The 11121-nt window shown below is 35.2% G+C and overlaps 2 protein-coding genes across 2 annotated transcripts; both read right to left on the bottom strand.

Moving 5' to 3' along the window:
- Positions 1–551: 551 nt before the first annotated feature.
- LOC306844675 (mitochondrial intermembrane space import and assembly protein 40-B-like) lies at positions 552–2929 on the bottom strand. The gene is made up of 3 exons (XM_079376977.1): positions 2711–2929; positions 1486–1584; positions 552–1396 (listed from the first exon to the last, which is right to left on the bottom strand). The coding sequence occupies exons 1-3, from the start codon at positions 2730–2732 to the stop codon at positions 1050–1052; spliced, it is 468 nt and encodes a 155-aa protein (XP_079233103.1). The 5' UTR covers positions 2733–2929; the 3' UTR covers positions 552–1049.
- Positions 2930–3346: 417 nt separating this feature from the next.
- LOC306845415 (protein transport protein Sec61 subunit alpha) lies at positions 3347–10025 on the bottom strand. The gene is made up of 12 exons (XM_079378193.1): positions 9841–10025; positions 8944–9011; positions 7623–7688; positions 7424–7502; positions 7112–7243; positions 6879–6988; positions 6649–6802; positions 6403–6563; positions 5260–5457; positions 4903–5094; positions 4746–4822; positions 3347–4664 (listed from the first exon to the last, which is right to left on the bottom strand). Exons 1-12 carry the CDS (start codon positions 9845–9847, stop codon positions 4478–4480), a joined length of 1431 nt encoding a protein of 476 aa, XP_079234319.1. The 5' UTR covers positions 9848–10025; the 3' UTR covers positions 3347–4477.
- Between the last annotated feature and the right edge of the window lie 1096 nt (positions 10026–11121).

An 11121-nucleotide genomic window follows, 5' to 3' on the forward strand; every position in this document is an offset into this window, starting at 1 on the left:
TCCAATAAGAAACTTCAGTTATCTGTCAGGCAATCATTGAACAAGCCAAACATGATGTGGCACTCTCCCAAAAACATAAAAACAAACCCCAGTTCAGAAACATCAATTTCATTTTACTGACCTTGGATGATTGACTCAAGGGCATTGAAAAATCTAAAGCTATTTTCCATTTCACTTTTTTCCCACCATGTGTGAAATTGGCTGTCAAAATATATCATTCAAGAAACCTCATAGACAGATCTCATTTAAATATGTCAGTAGAGCCTTGACTGACAGAATTTGCTAGAACTGAGATATTTTTTCACCCAAAAAATTCTGTCACCATTTACTCAGCCTCATGTCATTCCAAATCTGTATGACTTCATGTGGAATACAGATGTTAGACGGTATGTTTTGAATCAAAGATTTTAAATTTCAACTTTTTATGTAATCTCAAACTTTTGGACCCAATGTGAAAGGTGATTCATTAACTTCCCTTAAATTACTCTGATACTGTTTGACTAAACCAGCACACAATTATATACATATATACTTAAATGGCCAAACAATATAAAATTGATGAGTTTATAACTTTTAATCAAAATATGATCTCACATTTTACACGCAAATACTTGTACTCACTCAAGTACGTCTGACACGTTAATCTCAGTAGACTTTAAATCACACGCTTTCACACATCATTTGGATTAACCAGATTATAAATAGAACAAAAAATGAAAAAGGAGTATAAAAAAAGAAAAGAAAGAACACAATGTATAAATATGAAGTTGATATTTTTCAGAACACACTATAAAAGAGAGAGTTCAACAAAAACATCCATCCTATATATGGTTTCTTTTTCTGGATGTCTCATCATTTTTAAGATATCACATTATATATTTCAGGATATCACGTTGATCAAAACATATTTTATATTTCCATATATTGTTACTTTCTGCATTTATTCAGTGTCCATGTTTGCTTTATGTCTCATCTTAAAAACAGATATAAATAGATTCAAGTAAAACAAAAAAGTGGAATAAGAGAGGGAAATCAGTTGTTCTCCAATTTTAACTAGCTATGGGCAGCTGTGAAGGCGTATCATTCGTGCCAGTGGGCAGAGGATCAGACTCTTTGCTTGTGCTGAAGTCAGAAATGGAAGGGGAGTCTTTTTGTTCTGCGTTTGATCCAGTATCGGCACTTTGAAGATCATCTTCTTGCGGGAAGAGTTCAGAATGTTGCCGAAAACACTCCTGCATGCTTCTGAACTGCTCCAGACAGTCCGAACCCTTCACCTCTTCTTGACTAAAGTGGAAGCAAGTGAATGCAGTCTTAAATTGCTCTCCACACTCTCCACTTGCCATACCCCCTAAACACGGACAGTCCCAATTTATCTCACCACTTGGCAAGATGAGACCTGAACACAAGGAGAAGGTTAGGTGGATTTAAAATGACAAAGTTCCACAGTTTCATCTCAAAAAGGAAGTATTTCTTTCCATCTATCACCTTTTTCTTCATGGTCCTCATCTGTATCCTCCTCAGCCAGTTTCACACTGCTGGGAATTTCATGTTCTTCCTTGGTAACAAATATGACTCGGTCCTTCCCTGTAAAGAGTTAATGATGACAATTAATAGTTGTCAAGTACGTAAGTAATTAATAACAACTTGAAAAGAAAATATGTGACCCTGGACAACAAAACCAGTCTTAAGTAGCACGTATATTTATAGCAATATCTAACAATACATTGTATGGGTCAAAATTATCAATTTTTCTTTTATGCCAAAAATGATTAGGATTGTAAGTAAAGATCATGTTCCATGAAGATATTTTGTAAATTTCCTACCGTAAATATATCAAAACTTCATTTTTGATTAGTAATATGCATAGCTAAGAATTTCATTTGGACAACTTTAAAGGTGATTTTCTCAATATTTAGATTTTTTTGCACCCTCAGATTCCAGATTTTCAAACAGTTGTTTCTCAGCCAAATATTGTCCAATCATAACAGACCAATGCATCAATGGACAGCTTATTTATTCAGCTTTCAGATGATATATAAATCTTAATGTAAAAAAATGGACCCTTATGACTGGTTTTGTGGTCCAGGGTCACATATATCCCTTTATTTTATATTACTAGTGTAAACAATGTTTAAAATGAATAAAAAACAATGTTTAAAAGTTGTATTTCCCAGGACAACATTCACTGTTCATTTTTAAGTATTGCTTTTTACATTGTGTAATGTTCATATGATTCGTGTCTATTTCTGTCAATAAAGTGTTATTCCTAGAAATGGAAATTTCCAGTTTATTTTGTCATAATTTGTCACTTATGTATTACTGTGACCCTTGACTCTTGTAATAAAACAATAATAATAATGATATTTTAAAAAAAAGTCCTCAATCATTTGGAACAATGTGGGTTAATATACAACATCAGTTTACAGAATATTCAAAAATGTAAATTTTATTTAATTTAATTAAAGTCGCAATTTAATTTTTCAGTCACAGTGTGACATCAGTAAAGTAAAGATAAAATACTCCCACATGTCAAAGTATTCACCGAATTACGACAAGGTCATACCTTTCATCTAGTCTTATGGCTACAATTAAGTTTCAGATCTTACTTTAAACTTTGAGAGCAAACAGATTGCCAGCTATTGATAACATAAATTAATTTAAAAAAATAAAATAAAATAATAATCCATTTCAGGAACCGACTATGAATTACCTTCCTCGTTGACTGTAGTCATTGCTTTCTACACAGAAATTGTAAAGTAAATGTAGCAAAAGCAGATATAATTCAGCGCTTTATCAATATTTTGCGGCATCAACTCCAAAAGTTCCCTGTTCACCAGCAACGATCAGCCACTATCTATCCGTCCTACTGTCATTCATTTCTCACTTTGTCATGACACCGCTTTCAACCCACGTTATCAAATCAAATATCATGACGTCATAAACAGAAGACGAGGACCCCAAATTATTGCCTCTCAGATTGCCTGTAAGAAAATAATATACCCACCATTCTTTTAAGTTTACCCTTTTGAAATCGATTTTAGTATAATTCTTGTGACACTAATAGAGCTTAGGAAACGAATAGAACAGTACTGTTTAAAATAAGAAGTTTAAAGGACTTTAGTCATGAATACTTACATTATTAACATCCCATCAGGGCTTTAACTAATTTCAAAACTTTTACAGCCATAGCATTATACTTGAGTTTTCTGAATTATGATATTTTCTTTGTAGTTAAACATAGCTAACACAATTCAGAATGTGAAGTACTGCAGATGATGTTAAATAAACCTGCATAACAGCTCAAACTTTACCATGCCATATGTGAAAAGAAACGGAGCCATTTTTTGCATTCACGTAAAAAGATTTAGTTTTATAATCTCTAAACTTAAAGGTCCATGCTCACAAATAAAACATCGTATTTCCCAAAAATGAGTTTTTATTGAGAATGATCAGTCTTTGCTGAATATATTTGTTCGGAACATTTCTTTTTACATAGTTCAAAAAAAAAAGAAAAAAAAAAGGAAAGGAAAGACTTATTTTACATGGTTGCGGATTGCATTAAATGTCATATATACAGACACCCAATGATATAGTAAAAAGGGCTTAATTTTGAAAGTAAACAGACTTCAGGTGTAACCAGTTCTGTCTGCCAAGCACTTTCAAAAACAGAAAATCCTTTAAGCCTACTGTGTAAGATGTGTTCTGTACAAAAGGATTCCAGCGTAAAGGAGTACACGCGCACACACAAACACACAAAACAATTAAAATAAAAAACATGCCACTGGTGCCACACTGAGTGCTGCATTTCCCCTGTTGTAATGTTGCCTTGTTTAGAACTGACAAGCTATTCTGCTGACAGATCTTTTGCCTTAACTAAACCATCACGTTTTGTATGATTAAATACAGTATGAGGAGAGAGTGAGCCTTGCAGCTATTATGGGAAAAATAAATGTCTGTAAGCCTCACATACAAGACTGATATGACAAACTGAGATGAAAAAGAAACAGTTTGTGCGTGTGTGGAGTCAAACTTGGCAGTGTCGAGTAAATAAAATCACTCAACATTATCAATACTTCCTGGAAAATCCTTTTACCTGGCATAACTAGGATCAGACAAGAAATAAACATAAGCGTGAATAAAGGGATTCAGTGACACGTGGAGATGGAGGAAGGACAGCCTGAGATGAGAAAACTCCTGAATATTCCTAGTCAGAGCTCACAGAGTCCATCTTTACTGTCCCATCACTGAAGTTCAGCTTAATCACTGAATTTTAGAAACGTTTTGCCACTTCTGACAAGTAGGAGAACATGCTCAGCCGGAACTAGCGTTCTCCCAAGACAGCACTTGTGACAGACCATTTTAAATGCTTAAATCGCACCGAAATAAAAAATAAAAAGGACAACAATCATAAAAATAATAAAAGTGTTTTATAAGGTGTCAGCAAGTATGTGTGGGTGTGTTTTGTGAGTGTCCTTATTTAGAAGAGTAGCGCTCCCATGCTGCCAACTTCACTCTGTTCCTTAACAAATATTTCAAAGTACTGATAGATAATGGTAACAGCCAATAGGATTCCTGTTCCAGAGCCGATGGCACCCAGGAAGTCAGCCATTACTGAAAGGCCTCCAATACACAGTCCACCAAATGCAGCCGCTGTGGGGATGTACCTGAATAACAAAGAGAATGTGTGAGATTAATGAAGGCCCTGACAAGCAAGTACTTAAAAAGCTAATTTGTTTGTAGCTTACCTGTTGAGTTCATGAACCATGGAGGTCTCTCTGTGTCCCCTCATCACCATCTGCTGTTCTTTCAGTTGCTTGGCCACCTAAAAACACACAACCATTACAACTTCAAATCAAATATCCAAAAACAACATTGATAAATGATCAAGAACTAGTAACGTACATCTTTAGCAGATGATCCGGAAACTTCAATCCAGGTCTTAGAAAAGAAGGCACAGGATCCCAGCATGAATACAATGTAGATCGCTGCATGGACTGGGTCATCAAGCACAGAACCAAATGATTCTGGAGGAGACAGATAGTAACACAGACCGCCTACAGGGTAGGAACGAGCTGGACCACCGGATGTGGTATCCTACAATAACAACAACAAAAAAAGAAAAAACTATTAGGAATGTTTCCTCTTCCATATCTAGTTCTATTTGGTTTCTGGTCTGCATCCTATAAAATAATCTCTGGATTTGCACTTTGAATTTAGCGGAAGACATGGTACACAGCAACAAGCACTGGTGACACTTACAGACCAAGTACCCAGTAGGTTGACCAGGAAATTTCCACTGAAGCGGGTGGAGAGCATCTGAGAAATGACGTACAGGTTAGAGACCAGAGCTGACTGCAGGATGATGGGAATGTTGGAGGTGTAGAACAGCTTGATGGGATATGTGTTGTACTGGCCACGGTAACGTGCAGACTTGATGGGCAGGTCAACTCTGAAGCCCTGTGCAAAACAACATTCAGCAATTTTTCATCAATTCATACATACTAATAAGTTCAGAAATTAAGTTGTGTGTGATAAAATGGAATGACACAGGGAAAAAGTATTGAACTACTGAAATTTATTTAATACTTTGTACAAAAGCCTTTGTTGGTAATGACAGCTTCAAGACGCCTCCTGTATGGAGAAACTAGTCGCATGCATTGCTCAGGTGTGATTTTGGCCCAGTCTTCAAATTGTGAAGGTTTCTATTGGATTCAAGTCAGGTGACTGGCTGGGCCATTCTTGCAGCTTTATTTTCTTTTTCTGAAACCAACTGCGAGTTTCATTGGCTGTGTTTGGGATCATTGTCTTGCTGAAATGTCCACCCATGTTTCATCTTCATCATCCTGGTTACCAAGTATTGTAGGTGTTAGGACTGAAGCAGCTAATATTAATTTCCACTGAGTAGTGGCAGGATTGCTTTCTAATTACTGATAGATTTCAGCTGGTGTCTTGGCTTTCCATGCCTTTTTGCACCTCCCTTTCTTCATGTGTTCAATACTTTTTCCCTGTGTCATTCCATTTTATTACAGATAACTTCATTTCTGAAGTTATTCATTTTCTTTTCTTTGCATGTATGGATTACTTGTGTTGTTATCGACATTTGGTGAAAATTTCAGTCAAAAGCACCTTTAGAAATATATTTACTGAGAAAAATTGTGACGTGTTCAATACTTATTTTACCCGCTATAGCAGATTAAAATAAATAACAAATAAATAAGCTACAATATATGCTACAAATATAATACAAAATCTATAAAAACCTATCTATCATTATACATATTTATCAAAACACTATGAAAAACTAGAAATAGAGACAGACTTCTGCTGCAATTCAATCTTAAATTCAACTTAGTTCATTATTCACATTACTTTGCAACAAAATAATAATAAAAAAAAACTGACCTGGAAGTATATGACCACAGCAAAGACGAAGACTGTAGAAATGAGGTTCAAGAGGTTGGGCAGGTTTTGTCTGTAGAAGGCCTCTCTCAGTGCTCGCACTTTATCGGTACGAGTGGCCAAAAGGTGGAACAGAGCAATAATGGCTCCTTCAAACTCAGTACCTGTATGTACACAAACAACATTCAGTCAACATCACTTAAGTTCAAAATATGGTTCAAACAGAGATGCTGTGTCTTGAACACAAACCTCTGCCTGTGTTGACTGTGGTTGGGCTGAACGCCTTCCATACGATTGTCTCACAGATGTTGGTGGCGATGAAGAGCGAGATACCAGAGCCCAAACCGTAACCTTTCTGCAGCAACTCATCCAGCAGCAACACGATCAGACCGGCCACAAACAACTACAGGAAAAGCACACAAACATAATTACATCACTTTCCCAAAAAACTTCTGTTGTGTGTGTGCATGCTCTCTTACCTGAATGATGATCAGCAGACAGATGCCAGCACCCATCTCTGAAGGGTCTCCATACATTCCAGTCATGACGTACACAATAGCCTGGCCAATGGTGATGATCATACCAAACACTGAGAAAAAAATAAAACAAATTGCCATCAACAAAATTAATCATCATAACTAATCTATAACTATTTAATAATCACTTGATTAGATGTACATGCAACACACTCAAAACAATAACAAAAACATACATTTCTGGGCTCCATTGAAAAGCGCTCTGTCTTTAGGTGTGTCTCCAACCTCAATGATTTTAGCTCCAGCCAGCAGCTGCATGATCAGACCAGAGGTCACAATGGGAGAGATACCCAACTCCATCAAAGTACCTGAAAAACATGGTCATTAGTAAACTTTACAACCCACAATGCGTTTTGCTCAAATGTATTAGTCTTACTGAACCCAAAGTTTTGAACGACAGTATATATTACATGCTTGAATAAACTAGGTATGAAAATAATTAAGATTACCGTAACATCTTAATATTCCACGTAAAGAAACAGACTTACCTCTGTTGGATGCCAAGATGACTCTCATCCAGTAGAATGGATCTGCGGAGTCTGAAGACATTATCCCAAACAGTGGGATCTGAGAGAGGGAGAGACACATTGCATGAGCTCTTAACCTCATTTTTATACACTGAGCATAACACTCAGCACTAAAGCACAGGCAAGTGCTATTGTCATACATTTAAGAAATCAAACTTACCTGACAGCAAACAAGAAAGATGAACAATGTGATGGCCGTCCATAGCACTTTTTCTCTGAACTGGATCTGGAAGACAAATATATGAGTTCAAAATGTAGGTTTGTATGTAAACTAGTTGAAAACACACTATGGCAAGCCGTTTTGACTTATTCCTTCTCAGGATATGAATTCTTGATATCAACAATTCAATTTTTACTAGTTAAAATGTTAAATCTTGATATCAGGAATTAGATTTCTACTAGAAACAATGGCTATTTTTGATATCAGCAATTACATTTCCACTAGTAACAATGTTAATTCTTGATATCAACAATGACATCATCACTCATGGAAATTGAATTCTTGATATCAGTAATTAAATTTTCACTTGTTAAAATGCTAATTCTTGATATCAAGAATTAAATTGTTGATATCTGTAATTGTATTTTCACTAGTTAAATGTCACCATAGGCTGCCATTCAAAATCAATTGTTGATATCAAGAATTAATTTCTTACTTCCAATTTCACATATCAGAAATACAATTCTTACTAGTAAAAATGTCTATTCTTGATATCAACAATTTAGTTTTTGATATCAACTCAGCAAAATATGTTTACATGCTCAGGCACTACAAATCATCCTGCTCTGTTCCCCAACCAGCTGCTTGACTCAAAATGTTTCTCTTTGCACATGTACAGTATTTGTGAAGCATTCGTATAGTTTGTATTTTTTATCTTTTATTTTTTTAGTTTGTATAGGGTTAATACTTATATATAGTATACTTATAGTTAAAATCTGTCAGTAGGTTAGTTGTGTATATGTTTATAGTGTTTTTTACTTCATTGTTGTATGTCTGTATTTATGTAGCACCGTGGTCATGCGAGGCACGACATTTCGTTCCACTGTATGTCCCCACATGTAGCAGAATGACAATAAAGCTCAACTTGACTTGACCAATTAAATTGTTGATATCAGAAATACATTTTCAGATATCAGAAATAAACATTGTCACTAGTGACAATTTAATTGTTGATATCAAGAATAGACATTTTTACTAGTAAGAATTGTATTTCTGATATGTGAAATTGGAAGTAAGAAATTAATTCTTGATATCAACAATTGATTTTGAATGGCAGCCTATGGTGACATTTAACTAGTGAAAATACAATTACAGATATCAACTATTTAATTCTTGATATCAAGAATTAGCATTTTAACAAGTGAAAATTGAATTGTTGATATCAAGAATTCATATCCGGAGAAGGAATAAAAGTCAAAACGGCTTGCCATACACACACACACACACACACACATAATATATGTAGTGTATAATGTTATACCTTTCTTTCCGGTTTCTGGATTTCTGGCAAAACCGCACAAAACGGTTTTATAACCTCCAAGAACTTAACTGGAAATAAAAAATCAGAAATGTTAAGGAGAAACGCAACATTTGGTGCCACAAATTAAACTACATACCTGCATTTTATTTTAGCACCTCAATATGAGGAGAAAATTGCTGATATGTTTAGAAGCCGTAATAGCAGTCATTCAAAATTAAAACTGATGAGAAGTCCCTTTCGTCCTAAATCCCGTGTTGAGCTGCTTAGGACAACAGCAGCCAATCTAAAGCGTCGTCATCATTCAACTGTTAGGCTAAAACTCATATTTCCGACCTTTTATACAACGTAATACTGTTACAGGAGATCAGACCTAATAACAAAGCGATTTTTTCATCAAGAAATTATCAAGTTAAACACAGAAATAGATTCAGTTAACCAGTAACTTATGCCTGTTAGCTAGCCTTTGTAGTATTTGATAACTTCCCTCTGGTCTGGCAATCCAACAATATACTACAAAAGTGTATCTCCCAGTATTAGCTTTTAATGTCTTACGATAAATATCTGAAGTAACAGTTAACTTAGTCGTTTTCAATTTTGTAGTAATACAAGGCATGCAAACGTGTTAAGAAAGTAGCTATTATTAGCCACCAGAAAAGCAATGCAAATGTTAATTCACATACGAAAAACAACCGACGAATCAAACAAAGAAACTAACGAGGAACTGAAATGCATTTTACTTGCAGTAAAGTACAGATCTAAGTAAATAAATCTTACACCAGTCTCTCAGGTTTCAATTAAAGAAAGCTGTCTGGCTAGTATGCTAATGATGCTAAGAGAACTCTACAGTGATATAACAGCAAAATTGCATCGATTATCGTTTCAAAACACTTCACTCACTCCCCATGGTGACGGTCTCCTGAAATCACGGTCACTATATGAAGTCCCAGTGAGCTGTAAAGGGATAGTCCAGCGCTACCGGTGCGCTCCGCCGCCCGGTGTAAGAGAAAGAGAGAAGCGAGAGAGCTGAAGGGAGGAGAGCGCTTTAGAGACACGTCAACACTACACCGACTCCACTACACGTCACAGCGAGCCGCGGTTGATCTTCTGTTTCACGTTAAGATCAAGTGGCCAATGTTTTCTCTTTATAAGTTAATTTCCTACAAATGTTTCCACTTCAATTTTACTGTTGTTATGTATAAAGTAAAGAAAAATACAATCGGATTAAAAGTTAACTTATCTTACCGTTAAAGTGGTTAAAATAGAAATGATATATGATTATATGAGTGCTTTATATGAGTATTTATTTTCATGTAATGTAATTAAGTTTATTAAGTTTTCATTAGAGTATTAAAAGACGCTCATCTGTAAATATACATTGTTATAACTTAAAAGGGCTCTACGTTTAATGAAGAAAGAGGGAACTAAAAACAATAAAATTAATACAATATACTTCCGGGTAAAATAGGCTAATGCTTTGATGTATCCAGAGCAAATGGAATGGGCCACTTGTGACGTTTGAATAATTAGTATGGGCCGTCTGTGATAAATTATTGTAAAGTCAAATTCTGCTCTAGTACAGTTGATTATAGTGAAGCGGAGAGGATTGATTCTTTAATTTATCGACTGTCATCAGGTCTTGTTTTCAGCTGCTATCCTGTTTTGTTTACATCTGTGATATAGTGGCTTGATTTACTCATTATCATTAGGCCTACCTAAAATTAAAAATATATAAAACAAAATAACGTTCAGTTAATCATAGGTATTGCCTTCCTTAATTTCATAAACCAAACTAGAATTCAGAGTCAGTATTTTTAACGATGTTGAATGAAATTAATTAAAATCCAATTAAATGAAACGAGAAACTTTCTTTGGCCAGTGGGGGTCATATAACCATTAGTTAAAAGTTTAAATAAATTAATGTTCTCTGTTCCACAGTTTATTTCTCTAACCAACAGAGGGCTCCAGGTACTTAGAAAATAAATGTGTGTCTAGTATTTTCTGTCATTACACAAGGGTGGCTATTCACTCACTGAGCATCACATTTCAAGAGCTGGTTGTTTTAATAAGAGGTAGTATTTGCCCTTGGAATTGATTTCAGAGGCATTTTAACCCGTATTATGCATTTTTTTCCCCTGCATGTATGTTCATTATCAATAAACAATTCTTCAAGCTGTTAGC

Source organism: Barbus barbus, assembly GCF_936440315.1.
Source record: "Barbus barbus genome assembly, chromosome: 25".
Classification (NCBI taxonomy): domain Eukaryota; kingdom Metazoa; phylum Chordata; class Actinopteri; order Cypriniformes; family Cyprinidae; genus Barbus; species Barbus barbus.

Bases quoted from the DNA above. Each gene is read 5' to 3' on its own strand.
- LOC306844675 (XM_079376977.1), bottom strand. From the start codon at position 2,732: ATGACTACAGTCAACGAGGAAG. The intron at 1,585-2,710 runs GTAATTCATAGT...AACTCTTTACAG, and splicing joins GACTACAGTCAACGAGGAAG to GGAAGGACCGAGTCATATTT. The intron at 1,397-1,485 runs GTGATAGATGGA...CCTTGTGTTCAG, and splicing joins TGAGGACCATGAAGAAAAAG to GTCTCATCTTGCCAAGTGGT.
- LOC306845415 (XM_079378193.1), bottom strand. The intron at 7,689-8,943 runs GTATAACATTAT...TTTGTCTTCCAG, and splicing joins TCCAGAAACCGGAAAGAAAG to ATCCAGTTCAGAGAAAAAGT. The intron at 4,665-4,745 runs GTAAGCTACAAA...TTTGTTATTCAG, and splicing joins ATGGTTCATGAACTCAACAG to GTACATCCCCACAGCGGCTG.